Here is a 23,446-nt window from a genome sequence, read left to right as displayed (position 1 = left end):
TATTATTTCTCTGCAAGCTTCTTTAAAATTAGACATTTTTTTTTGTTGTTTCGCATATTAAAACATTTCCTATGATAAACGATTGAAATAAACAGATTTCACTTAAGAATATGTTTTTGTTTCTAAACAAAGAAACTTGCTTTTATTGCTCACATTTCACCGATCTGTACACAATGGCCCGTTAAATAAAAAACTGAAACCAAAGACACACCGCAAAATACACAGTTGGATGTATTTTTCATTAGTTTGTTTTAATAGAAAAGAAGCACGTGTACATGTGACCCTGACGTAACAAGGATCTAACTGCATTGCATTTGGTGACATTCTTATTTTAAAAAAAACAAAACAAAAACAAAACTAATTAACAAAAGTGAAGCTGCTCCAAATCATTCGTCAACTACCGCTATTTGTTGACTATCATAGTACTTTTTTCTTTGTTAAAAATTCAGGGATATAAAAATATCTGCTTTAAATCAGAACAGTTTTTTTTTTTTTACAATATATACACACACTTATATTTGCACTGTTAAATATTCACTCATTTATATATGGTGCTTTATAAATATAATCTTTCATCGTGTCAATGACCAAGTGACCAGTTATTTAATAAACATAGCAAAAGAAAACCTTTTTCAATACATGGAATATTACTGAATTGTCTTTTCAAGAATATGTCAGTCTTGTTCATCAAAAATACTGCAGAAATGTTTTGAGCTAGGGTCAGTGCTGACCTCTGAATGCAGGCAGATAAAATACAGGCGCTAACTATCGCATTGCAATGTTACTGGTGACTATTTTTATTCATACAGTCTATGAAATGATACAGTTTTTCCCCTTATGTCCTCGCTTCTTTTTGGAATTTGTCCTTGTGCCATAAGGTGAGGATACTTGATTAGGAAGTTTGTCAGCATAATACTGATATCTAGGCTGCCTGGGTTGTGGAATCGGTTGACCCAAGAAGAAACCTTCCTCCTCGGATTCGGAGGAAGAAGATGAGCACGTAGAGCACCAGTCGTCATCGTCTCCATAAAGACGATAGAATCTTTCCGCAGCCTGGTTCTGCAAGCCGTAATCAGAGTTCGCATGGGCACTGGAGTGCTGTACATATTGAGGTGTAGGTACAGGACCACGCTGGAGATAGTCCTCTCTGTAGCACATACGCGCTTGCTCTTTGGGTACTATGTGCAGTGCATTGTCAGACCGAGACTTCCGGCTCCTTCGTCTGTGGTTGCGGTGATGCCGGCGGTGTCGCTCTTCCTGTTCATCGAAATGGTACACCCTTCTCCGAGTGCGTTCGCTCATCGGAGGCTGTCGCACCTCTACGTCTTCGTAGTGTCCGTTGTCCACAACGTCGTCGGAGAACTTGACCTGGTGAGGCCTTGACTGAGATCTGGACCTCCTGAGAACTGGAAGAATGGGTCGTTGCTCTGGGAGAGGGATCACCTCTTCTCGTTCTTCCTCCTCTACTACTTCTACATGCTCCAGCTCGGATGTAAGGCTCTTGAGTGAGTTGGCGCTCCTGTGCAGCATTGAAGAGTTGAGAGTTCCCATGTTGCTTGTTTTTTCACAATCCTGATTCTCCAGACTGGTGAAGTTTTGTAACGAAAAGGGTACATGCTTCTCTTTAAAGTCTGCTTCCACTGATGCACCTGTAAATAAAAGAGATCAGATCTCAGTAAGAATCATGTTTCCTTCATAAACTGTACTTTCCAAACAAATTTCACCCTTTTATTGGTTCATATACTCACCTGTGATATTAGATAGTGCTAGAGAGTCCATGGAGTCTCGGACGCTCTGGTCCTGCTGTTTCAGTCCATCCGTGATGCATTCCAGTGAGTCGTTATACCACTGCTTTTCCTCATGCTTAAAGTTGGCACCATGTTCCAGATCCAGCTCCTGGATTTTCCTGCTGCTAGCAGGTCCAGGATGACTGCCATACGCAGAGTCTCCCAGTCCATCTTGGGAATGTGTCCAGTACATGTCTGTCTTGTACTTTTTACTGGCCAGACTGCTGTTGCCACCACTGCCTGAAATCTTTGCCTCCACCTTATGTTTGATCTCAGAGTCAGTCACCCAAGGATCATTCAGTCTGTTGTCGTCTGGTTGCTGGAAGATTCCATGCTCTCCAAACTTAAGAAGCAGTTGGGTCATATAGTCTTCATGCTCAGCCCATTCTTCATGGTCCTCAGGTACTTCCTGTTCCTCCCTGTTCCTCCAAAAATGCTCATCTGATAAGTTCAAATGGGACAGCTTGTTTGACAAAGTGTCTTCTGGATTGCCAGAGAAACCAGGGAACTTGTAGTTTCCAGCAGGCGAGAAGAGCAGAGACTGGCGGCACTGGTCTGCAGAACGACTGCTCTTTCCTGTTCTGACGCTGCGTCGGGACTCACGAGACCTGCCAGACTGAAAGGCAGAATCTGACGAGTCTGAGGCATGAACATCCTCCCCCAGACTGCAAGCTTTGGAACAATAGATTCGGCCTTGTCTCGGCAGGAAGGGGCAACCAAGCAAGGAGGTTTTACACTGGGCACAGCTGAAGCACTCATCTGTAGCATGCCAGTGGAGACCATCATATGTCATCTGAGCATGGTCAACTCCTAAATGAAAATAACCAAAGGAAATTAGAATCATACACGGTTTGGTGATGATACCCATTCAACCTTGATACTACTGAAGAATGATTATTGCAAGCTGGCGAATTATCCGTTTTGTTTGGCAAATACAAAACATAATTTGAAAATAATCCACACCAACAAGGGTTTTAGTTTAACTTTTCCCTTTTCGGCAATTAAGCAATCAATCTAATCACTACGCAATTGACCTATTTTTAAAACGCAGAGTTCGTGCAGAGTAATTTGGACTCGTGTAAGACAGGAAGAGTTCTGATTTCATTTTGCAGTCATAGGCATATTGCCAGCTAAAATGATGTGATGACCTATTATTCATGGAAAAGTGTTCGCTTGAATAATAGATCATGGTTATTAAATATGAGTCAGCATTGTAAAGCCTGGTGTGAAAACACTGACATTACTGTATTTAACTTGCAGCCCAAAAGACAAGAAGCCGCAGGATAGACTTTTGACTTACCAATGTGTTCTCCACAGGCCTCACAGTATTCAGCGTACAGGGACTCGAAGCACCCACAACAGTAGGGTCGACCATCTTTCATGATGTACCTCTGACCACCCAAAATGGTTTCACATTCAAAGCAGGAAAAGTGCTTCATGTGCCAGTGACGGCCCTCTGCCTCCGTGCACTCATCATCGAAGATAATCTGAAAAGTGTTTATACAGTGTTTTATTTCATTTTGGAAAGCTGTAAATATCCTGATCCAGACGTTTGTACTGAATAATGACGTCAAATTTCATACATTTAAAATATAGCATGAGCGTTACCTCATCACAGGCTGAACAGCGAGGCTTCAGCAATTCAGCATGATGTCTTCCACAATGAATCTTCCCCTCATGATAGAAATAAATGAGATCCACTAGAAGCTCGTTACATGTTGAGCATGCGAAACATGCTGGATGCCAACACAGCCCAGGCCCTGCTCTTGAGGCGAACACTGCCATCTCTCCTCCACCAATGCTCTCTCCACACTGAAGTTAAAAAATAAAGTCAGTTACTTGTGTGACTGAACATCTTTTATGAATAATTGTAATTGTGATTTGAGAACTTACATGCTCACAGATCCCGTGAAGCATAGCCCTAGGCAGTAACTTTAAAGTTCCCCGCCCCAGTGCCTCCTTTTTTCTCTGCACACTGAACATGTGTAGCTCCTTCTTTTCTTCCTCGCCAAGGGACTGGCAATATCGTACCTAGGACAGGAATGAATATCAGTGGTTAAAAAGATTTTATGATTGGGTTTATCCAGTTCACTTTTAACAATTCAGCGACCTGTGCCTCTTCTGTTGGGCGTGAAATATCAGTGATTTTGTTTAATGAGAAGAAGGGAAATGTTCAGAGAAATGAGGTTTGTGCTTGAGCCAGACATCTGCAACAAACCTGAGACAAAGAAAGCAATGCGATAGTACTTCAGAGCAATAATTGTGGTACGCACATCACGCATCAGAGTAGTGTCCTTACACACTCCGGCCTCTGCTAGTAAACCACAGCAATGTGAGGAATCTCTGTGCCACATGTTGTGTCGAGTCCCCCAGCAACATCATAAAATCACCAGCTCAAATGTCTCATTGTACCCACACCCACAGACGAACAAGGAAACAAAGATGTCCTCTGTGATGGCAAAGAGGAATTCAGTGAATGAAGCAAGGTATGAAAAGGCATGAGGTTAACCAGCACCCACACTGGTTCATCCTTAAAAAGCAATTTGAGTGGGGTCTGAAATGTGATGCACAAGCACATTTTCATTCAACAATGGGTGAAACAATAGATGCTTTATTTTAGCTCTGTTTCTTCGGGTCTCGCTGGAGGTGGTGGTGCCCTTGTGGGTTATGGCTTCAAACCAGAGAACCAGAGCTGGAGGTTTCCTTGCTCTAGAGATGGCTTGTTGACATAGGCCTGGTATCTGGGGACTAGAGTCCTAAGATCCTTCCTTTGATCATAGCTATTATTGCCTTGAGCAAGGCACTTAACCCCAAACTGCTATAGGGCTCTTTCTACAAAGTAACTCTGTGTACCCTATTCTAGCTCAGCGTTTGAATAACTATCTAGAAGTGTGAAATAGGCTTAGCTGCAGTGTAGCCAGCTGCAGTGTAACTACTTTCTACAGGTCTTAACCTGAACAAATCTTCTGTATTTGGAGAATGCACAGTCAACACAGTCCAGACAAACACCGCTTTTGCTCTGAGAACAGATGTTCTCCTCATGTAGATGTTAAGGGTTTTTTTGTATACCATGTTAATCAGTGTTACCTTCAGCAAGAGAAACTGAAGCTACCTACTCACGAGCACATACTAAGTTATGTATTATGTACTGTAAGTGACTATTATGCTTTTTTTTTTTGCACAGTACTCCATCACAGGATATAATTTATATCATAGTTTTATTCCAGTTTAGCTCACCTCATTGTCATGGGGAGGCAGTTGATACAGGAGTTGTTTGATGCGGTATTTCTCTCCTGGGCTGTTAACATAGGGAACCTTATCCTCTGGCAAACAGGAGAAGTACAGCTGGACCTGCAAAGCCGATAGGGAGAGTTGAAATTACAAAATGAACAACGATCTCAGACAAAGATTTTGGAAGTAATTACAACAACATGAACCCCGTTTTTGGAGCCTGGTAGCAAATGCTAATAACTCCAAACTGATACAATATGTTTCTATTATATCAGCTGTCTTTCACCATAGTAGACTGGCTTTTTTTTTCTTGATACTGTTTTACTAAGAATGTGTCTTTTAACATCTTTAAAGCTCTTTAAAGGTTTTCTTCATGCGAGGCAGTCAACATATGCCCTAAATTAACATCTATCATCTCACTAACCATTAAACTAGCTGGCTTGACTGATTTTATAGGATGCTTGTGTCATCGAAATATTATTCGGTTAGGCTGTCCTGCTCCCAATGTGAACAAACTTGTCCTGGAATGACACATTTCACTGGCCTGGACATGCTTCACATCACTGACTGGAAATGAATGAAGCGCACACCTGCAGATGAGCATATAAGCTGGCGCTTCAATCAAACAGTCAATTGATTACAGGAATCTGAACTGCCATGCCATAAGTTGAGGCATATTTGTTGCCTTATGCTAAACCAGGTGATAAAAACCAGGCCTGGATGGATTCGAACACCTCCAGAGTTTTTGTATTACCAAACACCATTTTGCCCATTTCACTAGAAGACATCTCAGCAGTTGTTGACTTTCATTTCCTTTGCTTTCCTTTGGATTAAAGCTGGCCAAATATGGACTGAGATATTTTCTAGCCTACTGCAAGTGCAGTAACAAGCCTCCACGGAACATTTCATTATTATATTAAGCTTCATTAGATTTAATAGAGCTTTATGTGTATTAAACAAACTAAATCTTGATGTTAGCTTGTATTATATCTGGGCAAGCATCCTTGTACAACTTTCAATGAGCTGCAGTCTGTTTAAAATATTGGACTTTAGAAGGCTATTACATTAAATAATACTGCAATGACTTTATGAGGTTAGTCAAACTACTTGGGCATGTTCTCAACAGCACTTTTCTTTTTTTTTATTTATGTCTTAATAGTAGAATGCATTTTTCTGAAAATTCTCATCATCCGTTCTAAGATCATGGAAGCATGTCTTGAGATATAATAAAATGCAGTATAAAGTAGCATTTAAATACTATTTAAAATCACACTTTTTTGTCAAGACAGATATACAGTCTTTCTCTCTGTCTCACACACACACAGATCATGTCTATATCAGACTAAATAATTGCCTCTAAACTATAACCCTCTGTAAATAATTTTATATTATGGCACACTGTTATCACTCTTGACAAATGACAATCTAAAGTCTCTTATCAGCACCTGCAGGACAACTGGAATTTACACCAGATTTAGTAACCTCCATTACATATCCATTATATCATGTCTATGAACAGAAGGGCCTGCCACTTATCTTTGATAAATTTATTACTCATACTGACTTGCTGTGAAGGGTCTATACGACCCATTTTTCATTCTGTGCGAGCCAAAGATGCTTTCTTTACTGTCTTTTCCCCTCTAGCTGGTGACCTCGGTAAGGGGCATCAGTTTATGAGTGCTGCTCGTAACATTCAGCAGATAAAGAGGATTGGGCTTGTCTCCTCCTGCTTAAGCAGCATCCTGCTGTTATTCAGACTGCTATTTAAACCTGACAATGAGCAGTAACGTAAATCATGCTCATTTCATGCTAATATTACCACCCACTCCTCTCCCTTGGGCAACTAGTTAACAGAGTTTTCTGAGTATCTGTGTACTTCCCAGCAATGATCACCTATAATGTTTTGGGGGTAATTTACGGAATGGCAGCTGTAAAGACATTACAGTTGCTCTTTGCATTTAACACAAAGGCAGTGTTTGGATTTTAGGCTTATATTGCTTTAGACCCTGTTCTCGCCCCTCACCCTTGATTGCAGTCATATGTGCTCATCAGACGAGTAGGGGGATTAGAAAGCCTCTGAGATAACTGTTAAGGCCTCCGCTGTTGACTTGGAAAAGCGCCACATCATCACATTTTCAGTCACGAGAAGCCTGTGTTTGCAGACAGGCCAGTACAGAAAACAGCCATTGCCCCGAGTGCTCCTCATACTGTTCGCTTAGCTGGCAGTTAGTGTCGATTGCTTTAGGCCATTGTCTGCCAGCTTGCCATAATGACTTGCAGACTTTCCATGAAACAGTTTGTAAATAAAAAACAGCATATCCTGTTTCCAAGTGCCTGTGGGGTGATGCCTACAAAATGCTCCGCTTCCCTAACAAATGAGTTGGTTGATCTAATTAGAATGAATTAGAACAAGCTTGCTCACCCGATGGAGTGATTAATCTTCCTTTGTATATAACTCAGGATCGCTTGAAGAGTCTTGCACTCTCTAATGTCTGTTCATCCGGTTGTCTAACCCGTTGACAGGATATGCACTCCCTAAGAAGAATGCTCATGATGAGACATTTACTTCTTTTTTTTTTTTTTTTTTCCACATGGCTATCTTTACAACCAGTTATTCCATCCTTCTGTTTGATCAGGCTTTCATCAGCTGTGTGGGTTTGTTTTTTTTTTTGGTTGGTTGGTTGGTTTTTACCGGAGATGGGCGTGGACAAGTAAGATCGTTCAACAAAAGGCTCACCTGTTCCGGTCGTAGTCCAGGTGGAACCCAGGCATACTCCTCCAAAGCACATCCTGAATCATCATCTGAGGTAGAGCTTCTCTGAAATCCGAACGTGAGCTTCCCGACCTTCTGATCCATGTCCAGATGCTTCCCGCTCCTGTGGAAACCACCAGGATTCTCCAGGTTCATCGTGCAAACCTCCTAGAGATTTTAAAAAAAAAATGGCATCTTGTTAGTCAGGAAACTATATCCTCTGTGTCTGACAACAGTCAGTGAAGCTCCAGTACTCATTACTTAACACGCATTATGCTGATTTTGGCTTACATAGCAGCTATGATTCATAGTTTTCCTTTAATGGAGAAAACAGGCCAGTTTTCTGCTTTTTACGTTTAGTGTTACTGCTGATAGGAACTGCACAGCATTAGGAGCACTTGTGTGGTCGCATGTACACTACAGTCCTGCGCTATTGCAGGAGGCAAATACTGACTTTGTACACATCATTTACATTTTATGACTGTACTTGGCCATGAACGTTCAAACATTCCCATTTCTCTAAGACTGAACAGATTTCCTCTGTTAAATGTATTTTTTTTTTTTTTAGAATAAAATTAGGAAACCGAGAAAAACTGGACGAATAGCCGGCATATCTACATACATCCTCTTTGTTTTAAGTCTACTACAATGAATAGAATATTATCTAATTATCATGTGTGTCGTCTTTAATACTCCCGTTTTGTTTTGTTTTTTCTTGCAGTTTTGTGATTGAACGGTGATCCTGATTCTTAAAAATAACTCCTCATTCTTCTCATTCTTACTGTATGCAGATGTATTCTGCACATTCTGTCATGATGTGTTGGAAAAAAGGAGACTTTGTTCAAATGACTTTTCCAGACATGCCCGTTGATCATAAATAGTTGTGTAGTTGTGGTCAGATTTCAGCTCTACAGACTCATACTGTGTGACTTCAGTCAGCTCTAGTCACCACTTTAGCACCCCTCCTCCTCCTCCTCACTCCCTGCTGAGGTTAAGTGGACAGCTGAGAAAGCCAGGCACATCTGATTGCACCCTTTGAAGTGGCATGATAGTTCGAGCCAACATGCTGCATATTCATGACCGTTTCAGACTATCTGACTTGCTACTATTCACACATTGAACAAAGATTAACATGTCCACTGTATGAAGTGCCACTTGTCCAGCATTGTGTTGGATTTTGCTCTGAATACTCTCACGGAGAATGAGCTGCAGTTAGTCATTCATTGCGACGATTGGCTTAGTCCAGGCTCAAGTCTAAACCATTTACTCAACAACAGCAGTGACCAGCACATGGCTGTTGTTATTATGGACAATAAAAAAATATTGAAAGATAGAAGCACTTATTATTAGCCTGCGGCGCTAGTCCGCTTACCAGATATTGGGTTTGTTTGTTCTTATTTCGGTTAATCTAAGATCTTTTTTGCATTTTAAGATGTTTATCTCTTTATTGATTTGTTAACTTGCAAGACAAGATCTTTTAGTCCCGCCCAAAAAAAAAAAAAACACAAAATCTTCCCATTCCTTCAGATATATAACCCCTTCAACTATGGGCTTGTTATTCTGTTATTCACCTTAAAGCACATTATTCAGTAACTACTATTAATCATTCAGTAACTACACTGAAACCGACAGGAAAGCTATGTAGTTACTAGACTTAGGAATGTGTGACGGACCCACGGACATGTGTAGAGGAGTTTAAGGGGTTAAAACTAACCTTAAAAAAAAAAGTTGGACAGCAAAAAGGAAGCCCTTTTACGATCTCAAGTCATTCTCCTGTGCTGGAATTCTATTCGGATTCATTTACCTGCTGCATAATGTGTCAACACACCTTAAGCTGAACATCATACTTCAAATAATTTTGCACATCTCTGTTTCATCAGCACTCAGACACCATGGTGGATTTCAGGATAACAAACTCGGTCCTGTTTCATGGACCACCGGGTGGCAGAAAGTCTGTTTTTTCATGCATGTGAACATGTGTGGCCCTTTCCAAATGTATTATTCTTTTAGCAGTGAGTGTTTAACATCCATTTCTTTTGTAGAAACCCTTGTTAACATGGCTTTGGGAGGCCAAGATGCATATCTTTTAGATCCACCCACGGAGAGTCTGAATCCCTCAGCTAGAGGCTGTGCACAGGGGGTCTGAGGGGGTAGACTACCACACACACACACACACACACACACACACACACACACTTATACAGCTGGAGACTGCAGCTAAGTATTAACATTTGGGATATCTGATGTAAACAAATATCAGTTGTAGAAGCTATGCAATACCGGGATTGCTGGTATCTGGAGGAGCTGAGGTCAATTCCAAACAAATTGAAATTTCCTGACTCACTAATAGCCATGTCTATCTGAAATTTAGTTAAGATTAAAGGTATCAGAATTGAGTTAATGTGGTTATCTAGAATATCACACTAAAATGAGTTATTATGAGTCAACTGACAAACTTTGCCCAGGTGACTTATTAGAATCCAATAAACTCTATATTCATTCCAGGCCTCAGTTGATTTGGAGCAGTACAAAATATTGTCAGCTCTGGGAACCTGGCTCATGCTCTAATGTCAAGAACATGGTCTTTGGCACCAGTTCTAAGCTCTTAAAAGACTCTGTGTTCCACAAATTAGAGTTTCTCTCCACTACAGCAGTCAGGATTAGAACATTGAGTCAACAAGTCCATATCCTGTTGTCTGATGGAGATTAGATATATGCTCCTTATATGCTACCCACTCTTCAACATGCACAGAAAGGAAGTATACATCAGGACTATTTGTCATAGTTCTTGAACAATATACAGTCCATGTCCTTTTCACTGTCCACTAGTGTTGGATTACAAAAATAATTATAAATCATAATTCAGCTTCAATCCCATTAGAGCACAACCAACATACTATTCCTTGGCCAAATGGTTGAAAGGCTTGTCATTGTAGCTAGAAAAGGACCACCTGTACTCAGGCAGGCTTTCATCAGGCAATTGACTAGAACTTGCTGGTATTTACCCAAAGTTTCTCTGTGGTCACTAACACTTTTCTACCTCTCTCACACCATGCTTTATTCAGCGAAGCCAGCCTTTAGACAAACGCCTCTATACCACACTTGCACTTAAGTACAGGGCAGCGTTTAAAATAAGCAACTACCAAAAACCTACTTCTAACTTTAGAAACTACAGCTTTTCCCGACACAATGAGCTAATTATTATTTCTTATCAAGCACAAAATGTATACAACAAACTTTTTTTTGTTTCCTTGATTACCTTTCTTGATCTTACCTCTTAACACACAGCTCTTGGAACAAGGGAACTCTCCTTCTCTATTTTTTCTTTTAGTGTAAACAGATCCCTGGATCACATGTTGTCAGGAGTAACATTTTCCAGTCTTTTCATATCTAAAAATCCAGTTGGCTAGCTCCTCGGGCCCTCCTGATGCATTTCCTTCCAGTAATGTCAGTCTGATCAATGTGCACATCCAGCACACAGCTGGAGATGTGAGAGAGCGCGTGAGCAAGCGAGAGAAGAGCAGCTTAACCAGATGGCTCCTGCAACTTACTGCACTCCTGTGGAGCTTCGGCTGGAAGCCACTCCCTCATAACCCCACCTCAGCCATTCAGCTTCAGCCCCCCTCTTATATATTACACTTCATATTACACCTCTATATCTTACACTTCACATTACACCTCTATATAATACACTTTAAACTATGAATGTTTGTTTCTTCTTAACTCAAACATTTAGCTTAAGCTTTGCTTGCCTTTTTAGGTCAATCCAGGCATGTGCTTTAATGAGCCTTATGGGGAAGTTTTAAAAGGGCAGTGTGGTCCTGCTTGCTTCGGGACAGAGCTGAGAAATTGGTTCAGATTCAGCAGCATAACTATACATTTCTCCCGTAAAAATGCTTCTAATTTACTTATTGCAAATTTCCATTGATTTCCGCAAACAATCAGCTCAGTGATATGGGAAGGACAATGTCAAAGTATCTAAGTACCACCCAAATGAGGATGGGTTCCTTTCTGAGTCTGGTTCCTCTCAAGGTTTGTTCCTTATATCATCTCAGGGAGTTTTTCCTTGCCACCGTCACCTCAGTCTTGTTCGTTAGGGAGAAATGTTAGGGATGAACAGTTACACTTTAGCATTTTAATGCTATGTTTCTACGCTCCTGTAAAGCTTTGAGACAAATGTCCATTATTTAAAGTGCTATACAAATGAACTGAGATTTTCAGTTCATCTATCAGTTCATTTCTCTATCCGTGACATTTCCGATAAATATCCATTCAGCATCTGATATGTAACAGAAAGGACTTGTGTAGCTTTATCACCATGTATTGAAAGTCAGATTATCTATGCATGTATGGTCACACATCCGAATCTACTGTACTAATGTGCCACTAACAGTGTCCTTAGAACTTAGCTGCTTTATTAACTCATGCATTTAAACTACCAAAACTAGCCAGAGGCAGTTTCAGACAGCTTTCCTCCATAACAAAGCTGAATGGGCCCAAGCTACAGTCAATCTTTCACTTCCCAGTCAACAATGACGTCAACAGGTCTGTGTCACTGTGCCTAGAGAAAAGCTCTACATGCAACCCTGTGGGACTATTTCCATATGAATCAAAGGACTAGTTCCTATCCAGATCAACCACTTCCATGAGGAAGTTTCATGATTAGTTGCAGAATTCTCAGAGTACTCTCTGCGATTTCACTGTCTTTTTGCAAGTTGAATTTAACTTTAAGTTTGAATTTACACTTTAAGTGTAAAGTGAAAATCCCCAAGCTTCAAGTGCTGAATTTATGACGCAACCTCCCAAAATTAGACAACCTCAAGGTTCTAACTTAAAGCATAGTTGACCTCATCATCTCTATAATTTCCTGAGGAATGTGCAAAAGTTGGAGGCCTTTCTGTTGTTTCAATAAACAAAGCTTGAAGTTGAGTCCAAGGTGCTTGCTTCCTAAACGATGGATGATGGAGGAGCATGAATTCACCCTTCCCAGGGTGGTCTTTTTGTGGGTAGTCCAAACCATTTCACTGCAAGCTAAGGCGTTTTCGCTCATGAAACCAAAGCTCCCTCTGAAGTCTGCAAAAGGTGTATGATTATACACCCTGGCTAATTCAACTGTGATGCAGGTTCATCTTTGAAGTACAGCTTCTGGTTTTGGGATGTTTAACTTCCATGCAATGATTGATAAATGACATTGGTGGATTTTTTTTTTTTGGTGTGGACAAAGCCATTGTTGCAGTCAAGGACATAGACACTCAATTCCAACAGGACTCCAGGCTTTTGTGTTCAGAGTGAGAAGAAGAAAGAGTTCACACTCCCTTGCATTAGCAAGTCTTTGAGAGATAAACAACCCCACATCCTGCTGTGAAGGCATTCATGAGGCTTGGCTTAAAGTGTTGGAAATGCTGAGTGACCTCTGTCTTCAGTGTACAGGCAACCAAGATGTTACTGGATTGAGAATTCTATTTTATGTATTACAAAAAAGAGCATGTGGCGATTTTGGGGAATTACGCAAAGTTCCCAGTGGCCTCGAGGCCCAGATGGCATAATGGCAGAGCTTCCAATTAAACCTAAAGACCAGTAGTAGGGAGCACCTCTGCACTATTAAAAAGAGGTTTTACTAGGTGCAGACTCTGGCAACAGGCATGAGTTTTTCACACCTCTTTAATTACGGAGGGAACGGTGCTCTGTTACTACTCCCTAATAAAAGTTCCTGTCATGTGCTATAAGTTGATGCCAGTTTTCCCATTTGAGCAGAAGCATGAATCAACTCCTGTCTCATTCTGTACATGCTAATTATGTCATAGATATAAAGTATCAAGCTAATCATTTTCTTCTTCATACAAACACCGCTTGGGAAATCTGACATTGGTTACCACAAAGTACAAATAAGGTGAGTTCACTATTATTTTTTTTAATTGCCTGTGTATAAAATGCTACAAAATGTCAAAACATGTCAAAGTGATTTAGGTAGTGCTGCTAACACTTCTGGCTGCTATTGTTAGAGTACTAGCTCTCATTTCACAGGTCAGGGTTGACCTGAAATACTTGTGAAATATAAAAGAACACAAGTCATGCATCCCTGACCCCTAGTTGTTCCTCAGCTACATAGCGTCATAAATCTCCTACCCCCTCTCTCAAACTCCACCCCACCCCTCCTTTTCTGCTAGCTCGTGCTCAGAATGACCCAAACAGCAGCTCACACCTGGTTTTAACTTCTTTGAACTGTAAAACAGACGCTCTGACCTAACTTGTCCCAGCTCAATACACATCTCATATTCGAAATACTACAGTGCAGGTTGGAACAAAACTGTGTCCTAAAGTCGCAATCCTGATCCACCCAGTTTCTGGTTCTCCAAGGACATGAAGCATAGATTTGACTCTCAGAATAGTGCCCTATATTTGATAGTGTCCTAAATTCTACACAATGTGGGCCAGTTGTCACATGGTCATTTGCTTTTACTTTGGTCACACATCAAATGTACAGTTTACTCAATCTGGTTGAATAATCTTTCACAAAGTCTATACTTTGCATATCCTTGTTCAGTGGCTGAATTCATTGCATTTGAAAAGACTCTTCTGTCCCTGTAAGGACATGCTAAGAGTTGCAATGATGCTCAGACAAGGTTATGTCCCGTCAGTGTGCTGCTATTTATTGCAGTTCACAGCCATTGTTTAAGATAGTGCCTAGTTGTGTGCTAGCCATCTTATAAAAGTAGGGCTATTTCAAGACTTTAATGACCTGCCAATGGCCATTATCAAAACACAAGCATAACAAAGGAAGAGCCATAAAGGCCAATAAAGGACCATCACCCTACTGTAACAGCCCTTTGCTCCTGAGCCGAGGAGGAAAAGGTCAACCGATGGGAGTGTTGCTCTGATATGGACTATGCCACATTGGTGCTGACAGACCTGGGTCAGTCGGCACTCCTATAACCTTCAGATAACCCCTATAGGACAGGTTAAGCTGTCTTTTGTTTAGATAGGATAGAACGTTTGCACCAACGTTACATATTGTCAGATCCTAATAAAATTTTCCAAATTCAGTGGCTGTGTGAACTAATTGATATTTAAGCATTATATTCACGTCTCTTATATTTAATGCTTCTAGTAAATTTGTTATAGATCATTTGTAGAATTTACGTTTATTCTAATGATACAGTTTCATAGATTACTCAAAGTTAATTGTAAGCAAGAGTGATTGCGTTGAATTTCATACAAATACAAGGAATTTATCCGATCTGAGATCCGCTCTACTGGGCTATATGATGAGATTGTATTTCACCCTCTGTTTCACTCTTTCTCACCTAGCTGTAAAGAGCAAAGCTCATTGGGAACAATGGGAAGTGGACCGACACATTCCTACACTGTTAAGGGTAGGAAGTCCTTTTATATTGTCACACTATACACAAAGACCATGTGGCAGTCTACACACATACACATGGACAAAGGGAGTGTTTAGTCCAAACACGTATATATATATATATATATATATATACAAATTCTGATATGAGAATTTGTGTTATAGAGTAATAATGTACTACAGTGTATTGGCATTATAGCTGGTTATATTTATGAAGCAGAAATGAAATCACTAAAATATCAGTGTGTTTATTTTACATGTCGGTCTTCTCTCATCCATTAGAGATTGATGTGTACCTGACTATAGTCGTAGAGGGGGGTTGTTAAATAACAGTACTTTTAACAACACTGACTACTGAGTGCTTTGGAAATTTAGATAAAAAAAAACCCAAAAAACACTTACCCCAACAGTAAAACTCAGCGTGTACATAATCACTTTGGAATTAACCTAAAAAAAAGTGTTTCCAGTTCTCACACATCATGTGAATATCTCCCAGGCTGTCTAACACTTCAAAAGGAATAATCTAAGTGGCCCCATGTTCGACAATACAGGTGACAACGTTTCCCAGCCCGCGATCCCTCAAATCATTAACATTCCACAGAGAAGCACTCCATTACAGTTTTATAAAACCAGCTAATTGAACACATGCCTCAGTGGCACTGCACATGGAGAAGCCTCAGTGGCCTGTCTGCCGGGTGCTTCGCTCTAGACCTGGCTTTAATGGGGTACAATTTAAATCATTACGCTGAAATTATAAAAGGCGAAAGGTGGTTGAGTTTTACCCTAACCAAAATACTCCTGATTGCTCTCAGACGCGAGTCCCCTTATAGATATTACAGATGTACAGTGGGGTCCAGAGTCCACTAGTAAAAAAAAAAAAAAAAAAAAGTTTCATTTCTAATTAACAAATTATATTCCTGACAAGTGAAAAGTAGAATATTTACATGGATTTCAATTTATGATTTTAGATCAAATGCATCATTGTGTGATTAGAGATTAGACACGAGGAAAATATGACCTTCTGTACCAAGCAATTATCATTATCAAAAATTTGCTTACGTTTAAATTGGAACCTAGAAACTGTGCAGATATTAAATATTGAACATTGACATTCTTTCCAAATCCTACAACCTTCTGTTTATTTCCCATTTTAAGCTAAAAGAAACAAAGTTCTCTGTGGTCTCTGTACTGTATATGATTATTAGGTTCATGGTGTGTATTCTCCACATGGTCTAGATATGGTTAGTCTGCTAGATAAATACATGGGAAGGTCAGATGTCTAGGGTTCTTGGTAAAGTATACAAACCTGTGTCCTGTTAAACCATTGTCAGCGATATACTGATGGTGTTGATGGATTTGACCTGTGGCACTAGGATGATAGGATGTTTTTTGTCTACTACGTTGACAGGCCGCTTGACCATGGCAATGGTCTAGAGTGACCTCAGTAATATCGCCCAGCCAATGCTGACTCAGGGTTGCGCCGCCACCCTGTAAAAAGAGTTTCATTGTCTCTTACAAGCCACATGTGGCTGTTGCCTCTCAGTCTGTCTATTGTGAGCACTAAATTGCGTTTTATTCTTCCTCCAAAGGTCAACCCTCTACAAACTTTTACTCCAGTTTCCTGTTGTTCTTTCCAAAGCAAATCAAACACCGCAGTCTGCTGACCTGAAGAGACCGAGGTTACAGTTTATGGTAGAAGTCACCAATCCTATCTTTTAAACACAATAAACAGATTTTCTCGATGCAAACAGAGTTCACAACCAGTTTCTTCTCGTTCTCCAGGCTGCTATGGCTTTCTTTGTGCGTTACTCCTATTGTTAGGCATCAGTCTTTATTGGTCACAAGCTGTTTGTTGGAATTGTGTACGGTCCTAAAAAGTAAAGACTGGAAAATGATGGGTTATGTGGCAAAGGCACAAAAATAAATAGACACATTTTTTGATGTGGTGGAAAGCAAGAACTCTTAAATGTCTGTTAAAGCACTTGAATGTCATTGTTGGGCGTCAGTTAAAGCATGTCAGTGAAAGCATATGAGTTGGGCTGTAAATAACGGGTGTGTCCATTCAGTGTGTGTAAGCTAAGTGTGTGTGCACGCTTGTGTGTCATCCCATGCACATCTGGTTGTCTGCCATTCCAATGTTTTCATTCACCCTCAAACAGGAAGACAGTGTGAGCATTCCAAACAAACTCAGCACTCTTTGAACCCCCATCTTGTGTGCTGGAGGCAAGACACTCGTCTTTGTCACCCCCTCCCTCTGCACCATTGTGGGCTGGAGGATGACACTGGGAGGTATGTCCTCATCCTGCTTTAGTCAATATTGACCCACCTGTATGTTGACCCCAGATCCTACTGACGCTCACGTCTGTCATAAAACTGTAAGGACTTCACTGACTAAGCCGACTCTGTATGGGCTAAAACAAAGCAACTGCTGTTTTTAAAAATAAACATACTTGGCCACTTTATTAGACATCTCGATTGTACATATATTGGGACTGTCCGAATTGTGCTAATCCTCCTCTAACCCTTTATCAGTGTCACTTTCTAAGCACACATTGTTGTAGGCTGGATATTTTTTCGGTTGCTGAACCGTCTACGGCTGTGACAATGAGAGTGTTTACATACCTGCTAATAATCGGCTCATTATCGGATGTCGCTTTTTATCTGATTATTCAAGTGCTCCTGTCAACAGCATATGCTGAGATCTTAAACCAGATTAAGACTTATTGGATTTCAAAAAATCTGAATAAGCCACAGGCTTCAGTAAATGGTACTCGGGTTACTGTGTTGTTGGGAAATCCCAGATATACTGTTGCAGCGTTTGCATGTCACTACCAGAAATAAAATATAGTGACCACTTTTCCTGGATGGAGTGGAACTGACATACAATCAGTAACTGTACTGTATACCTGCAAAAACTGGCCCACATACGGTAATGGTTAAGGGGGACCTGTTTTAAACAGACTGGTTTAGGAAATACTTTTTGTTAGAGGACAGAATAGACTAAGAGTACTGTGTCTCGGTGTACGTGGAGATCAATTAGACTTCTTCCATCTGATTATTTTCCCAGGTAGTGACACTTTAAAACTGGATTCTGTTGATGATCAAATGCCACAGGATGGCATGTCTGTTTTGTCTATCAGATCTGTCTCTGAAGACCCTCCAAAACTTTTTTGTTTTGTTTTCAAATATCTTAAGGATGACGCATCTTGCAAAATAACTCATATGCTTCTAATAATAATCGGCTGTCAGACCCTGCTGTGAAGTCTTGCATCAGTCTTATGGCATAGCATGCAGATCTGACATTCCACCCCTAATACAAGTAATCTGCATTAGCCGTATGACAAATAGGCCCTTATTAGTGGTCAGAAACATGAGCATGTGCTCTTCACATAACTTTATGTGATTACAAAGAACAACTGAGCTGCTGTTTTCCCAGATGGTACCACAGATAGACTATGTCTGGCTTCCTTCAATGTCCATTACCCAAAATCCTTTCTTTATTTATATATATACACAGAATGGAAAGCATGTAGGAGCATGGTGTATTTTGGTTCCGATGCCAAATGAAAATATGGGTGTTCATAAGTCCTGACCTTAAACTATCTAATCCGTTCTAGCATGATTACCAGGAATAAGCTAATTAACAGAGCACTAACAGTAAGTAGTATGTCATAAGCCACCAAAGCGAAATCTACAAAAGCCAAAGCTCTAAAGCTAAATCCCTTTAATCTCCAAAGTAGTGTTGATTAAAACCACTTTCAGCTCAAGCCTTCATTAGAGTCAGCAATTATAAAGCATAAGATGATAAAACATGACATTAAATGTAGCAGTGGTGTGTTTTCTTTTCCTTGATTCAGTTTTAATTCAGTTCAGCTTATGGGTCATTTTACATCTTGGTACTGACAGGGTAGTGGCAGCTCGGATACTGAGGCACTGTGGGACCTTGTAAGTGTTATCTTACTATTTTCACGCCTTTCCTGATTGATTTTTTAATTCTAAAATTGTTTTTCAATACAACTCCCAGGCTGTTTTTGAAAAGTATTCATTAACAGAATCCTAATATTCTTTAAAATTCACAAATGAACTCACACAAGTACTAAAATATTGCTGCTGATTAACATTCGGAATGTATATAAGCCTGAATAAATTCTAGAATAGAAGAAACGAGATTGTATTTGGGAAGCAAAATACTCAATAGATTAGAAGACTGGGTCAGTTCTAGCGTGACATCCCAGCCCTGTCTGTTTGTGTGTGTGTGTTTGTGTGTGTGTGTTCATTCATCATCACACATATGACAAAGTGAGAGGCTAACATACTACACCAACTAAAATACGCTTTTAAAATCGAACCTGGACATCTCTCAGTTAATATTCCAATGAGGATGTAAGGTTTCTTTCTTATACCGGAAACTAGAAACTGTGTTTCTACCCTGCACAAAAAAAAACAAAACGTAGCCAAACCTGACAAATTAATCTTTAGTGAAAATACAAAGAGTGAAGATGTATTTCTACACTCTTGTGTCAGGGTAAGGTAGGGCACTAGGTAGGCTTCATTAAATTATCCACTAAGTAGGATGCAAACATAATAGTTTGGGATTTGCCCTAACTATAAGATGGTGTCTTTTACTTGTAATGTAAAATAAAGCTAAATTGTGATAAAGAAAAAGATTACTGTGTGTAAATAAATAAATAAATAAATAAATAAATAAATAAATAAATAAATAAATAAATAAATAAATAAGAATGAGTCTGAATCCTGAAACTGTTGTTTAATGTGACCTCTTAAACCTTGCAGAACAAGTGATTTTGAAAGGATGTAGAAACTTTGGCAATCAATGCTTACATTTCACATTCACGTTTATGGAATTTGATCGATCCAGCGCAATTTACACAAGCGCTTTGAAGTCTCTATCAATAAATACATCCTAATGCTAGTTTTCTAGCATGGGGACTAAGTATGATCGGTCTATAAACCCTTTCAGATCTGGGGATTGCATCGTGCATGGGCAGAAAGCTTAACCAAGACTTGTTTTGGCAGCGGGAATAGCAATACATGAAGGAATATGGATAATTTACAGAGTTGAGCTTGGCAGTGCTATCCAGTGAAAAAAAAGGTAGTGCTGCATTCAATTAAAACTCCCAAACACAATCCAACCTTTTAGAAACAAAAAAAAATCAAGAAAATGCCGTCTCCACTCAGGGGTCCTACTCATCATTCTCCTCCTTGTCCTTCACAACACTCTCCTCAGCCCCAAGTCTGTGATTCTGAGTGGTTTGTGAAAGTAGGTCCTCATTTTGTTACTGCTAAATTGAAGAGACTACAGTAGGTATTTATTTCAGTTTTCTCAACATGGGTGTAACTCACATCTAAAGTACAGGATAAGTACATTTTCACATCATATGCCCTTTTAACGATTGTCCACTATTCTGCCTCAGTTGTAATTAGCTCTAGATAAAAGCCAAATAAATCAATGCTAACGTAAAAAGGCTATGTCTAATGAGGCTGCGAGTTTTGATATAAAAAGAAAAACAGGGTAGAAAACAGTTGCTATCTTTCATTCCAACGAATGTTTGTTTTTTCTTCCCGGTTGACCGACCACACTGATAGCTTCTGTCTGATCCAAGAGCAATTCACATGGCACTAAGCGACCACATACGCATAGACCACCATCAACTCAACAAGCCACATATTCTTGAGGGGCAAAAACCTGTTTTTTGGGTAGCCGGAGCCTCGCCCCCGCAGCCTGTCTACAGCAGGAAGGTCCAGTCACTGCTTCTTGTCTCAGCTATGAAAGACAGGGTTATTCCGAGTGCCATGAGTTTATTCACCCACTTTTCTTCTCCCCTTTCCTCTCTTTTCTCCCCTAGATGGACCAAGTGAAAGAGTGCCAGAGGGTCTGGGTTTTGGAGCAGTTAGCACACGAGTAGGCAAACGGTGATTAATTTGGGCTCACACAAACGCCTCTCTGTGTATGTTGCGCCAGCCCAGGCATTAAATCAACAGAGAGACGTACACACGCTGGCACTGGGGATTAACTGTCGACTCCTATGGCACATACATACGCACACCGTGTTCCATCCGTTTACACTGCAACGTAGACATGTGCCTGTTATCTTACTCCAATCTAGCACCTTGCTGAAACACATTTATTTTAATGTCCTCCTGTGTTGAGGGTCTTGAGCTGTAATGGTAAAGCACTCATAAGGAGTCGGAGACTTCATGGAGTCTCTCCTGCCATTTGGCAAAGACACAAGGAGCCAGTCAGTCAGAGAGAGAGAGAGAGAGAGAGAGAGAGAGTTGGGGTTTATGGTTATTAGAGAGATGACGCTGTTTTCATTTATGGAGCTTGGCAGATTTAAAGAGCAAAAATAAATATTCAAAAAAATTAATAAAAAAGTGTAGTTGGAAAACAGATCAGCACTGGCACTTGGATGGTGGTGGTGGTGTGGGGGGGATTCCATGCAGAAGTGTGATATGAATTATTATAATGCTGTGTGAAATGAGTGATATGGTTTAGAAGAAATAAGCCTGGAAAAGCATTTATGGAAAAGCATGTTTAGTTTGTACTTAACTTCATTTGCAAGTTTATTAATAATAATAATACTCACTTTGTATATTTCTACCCAGTACACCATCAGAGGCTTCGCTCTGTCCAAGGCAAGTTTCCTCAGTGCCAAATGTTCTTGTGTTCAGCGTGAAAGTAATACCCAATACAACCACCAGAGGGCACTGCAGTGTTTCTATATAAGTTCTATAAGCAAAATACATCTTTTGTAAATGTTATTTCTTATTTCTGATGGAAAGAGTATAATTTATAGCCTTGAATAAAATAAACATTTTATTCAAGTTGAGGAATACATTAGTTGCTGACACACAGCTTTTGTCAATTATACTGGAATATGCAGTTGAAATGTCTGCCATGTGTACAGTCTGAGGAAGATTATATGGTCCACTGAATGTAATAAGCTTTCAGGTTGTGAATATTGGTGTACATTATCAGGAATAAGGTATAAACTATAGCTCATTTTTTCCCCTTGTCAGTGCAGTTGTTTAATAAGTGGTATCTTTTGTAGCTTTGATGTGTATATTTTATCTGGAAAAGTGAATATAGAGTGACTGTACAATAATAATACAGTGACTGATGTACTTTTTACTCTGAAAACTAGTTAACGGTACACCAGTCACCTTCCCAGGGAAAAAAAAAAAACATACAAAAGATATTCACCAACCCACAGACAAGGACAAGGTCTGTAATGTGAATAAACGTGAGCTGTCATATGTCACACTGGTTAACATGACCTTTTTTTCTTCTTCTTTTTTTTAGAGAAGACACAGATAAGGCTGAGGCTAAGCTTTAAAAGGGCTAATGGTTACGGCACCATGTGAAAAGCAGTTGGCACCAAAGTGACAGGCAACAGCTGAGCCTCAGGCACAAGGCCACTGTATTATGCTTGGCTTTTTTCAGCACGCGCACTTTTAACGACTTGCCTACACACGCATGAAATCCCCCACCACACCAAACACACAGGCTAGACGTCTATCTGCAGACATTTAGTTCAAAGTAGACTTTGACAACTGGCAAAAAAAAAAAAAAACTGTAACAATTAATTATGGTATCCATTTAGGGCTAGAATTTAGGTCTCACCGCGCGCGCGCATGAAAAGTGTGACCACAACACACTCACGTGCGCGTCCTGGTGTGATTTACACTAGCCGTCTTTCCCTTTCTGCGCAAAATGCATTTAAAATGATGGCAAGGTAAAAAGTGACTTACGTGAAAGTTTAGCCACGGACACACTAACGCTCCCGAGCCAAATAGTCCTTTATCTGAGGGCGCAGGAGTGCTTGGGTGTCATTGGTGTTAAAACTGTCCCTCGTGCGTAAATCAGAGCGCCGCGTCCGGACAAATGCACATAGTCCAGTGAAGAACGCCTGACAGCATGTTCCGAGCCTCAGCTCCTACTACTGCAAACTTGATATCACTCAATCCTCCTGATATAGAGTCGTGCTAACTGGGTGCTCCCTCTGCAGCAGAGTGTACTTCTCTGTCCTGAATCAGGAACACAGAGAAAATGTCATGAGCTCTGCTGCTCTGAGCCTATTGGTTTAGATTCACCCTCCTCCCTTCAGAGAGAATCACATTCTTGGCTGTCTGGAGTGGAGCAAGCTTGATGTGTGTTAGGCTCAGAGCAGCATAACCTTCATTATATCCATCTAACATCAGTGTTAATGTGTATATTTATCAGATTGGAATCACAAAATGTATGTTTGTCAAATATATGCTCACACACATACCTGTCTTTTTCACTGTGATGGA

At 40.2% G+C, this 23,446-nt stretch overlaps 1 protein-coding gene across 2 annotated transcripts; it reads right to left on the bottom strand.

Annotated features, from left to right (window-relative positions):
• Positions 1–136: 136 nt before the first annotated feature.
• prickle1a (prickle homolog 1a) lies at positions 137–23,202 on the bottom strand. Of its 2 annotated transcripts, none has more exons than XM_058408781.1 (8): positions 22,904–23,202; positions 7,756–7,938; positions 5,025–5,138; positions 3,681–3,818; positions 3,396–3,599; positions 3,088–3,274; positions 1,749–2,597; positions 137–1,649 (listed from the first exon to the last, which is right to left on the bottom strand). In XM_058408781.1, exons 2-8 carry the CDS (start codon positions 7,924–7,926, stop codon positions 811–813), a joined length of 2,502 nt encoding a protein of 833 aa, XP_058264764.1. In that variant the 5' UTR covers positions 7,927–7,938; positions 22,904–23,202; the 3' UTR covers positions 137–810. The 2 variants fall into 2 exon arrangements, with proteins under 2 accessions (XP_058264764.1, XP_058264765.1); XM_058408782.1 differs by lacking the exon at positions 22,904–23,202 and adding an exon at positions 11,045–11,287.
• Between the last annotated feature and the right edge of the window lie 244 nt (positions 23,203–23,446).

This window comes from Hemibagrus wyckioides, linkage group LG14, assembly GCF_019097595.1.
Source record: "Hemibagrus wyckioides isolate EC202008001 linkage group LG14, SWU_Hwy_1.0, whole genome shotgun sequence".
NCBI classification, from domain to species: domain Eukaryota; kingdom Metazoa; phylum Chordata; class Actinopteri; order Siluriformes; family Bagridae; genus Hemibagrus; species Hemibagrus wyckioides.
Note: the sequence above shows the minus strand (reverse complement) of the source record. Positions and strands in the feature narration are given on the sequence as shown.

What these genes read in the sequence shown, in the direction of transcription:
- prickle1a (XM_058408781.1), bottom strand. Translation starts at nt 7,926, where the DNA reads ATGAACCTGGAGAATCCTGGTGGTTTCCACAGGAGCGGGAAGCATCTG. An exon ending in CTGGACTACGACCGGAACAG is followed by an intron (nt 5,139 to 7,755) that starts GTGAGCCTTTTG and finishes TCGGCTTTGCAG; the next exon opens with GTCCAGCTGTACTTCTCCTG. An exon ending in GCTGTTCAGCCTGTGATGAG is followed by an intron (nt 3,275 to 3,395) that starts GTAACGCTCATG and finishes AACACTTTTCAG; the next exon opens with ATTATCTTCGATGATGAGTG.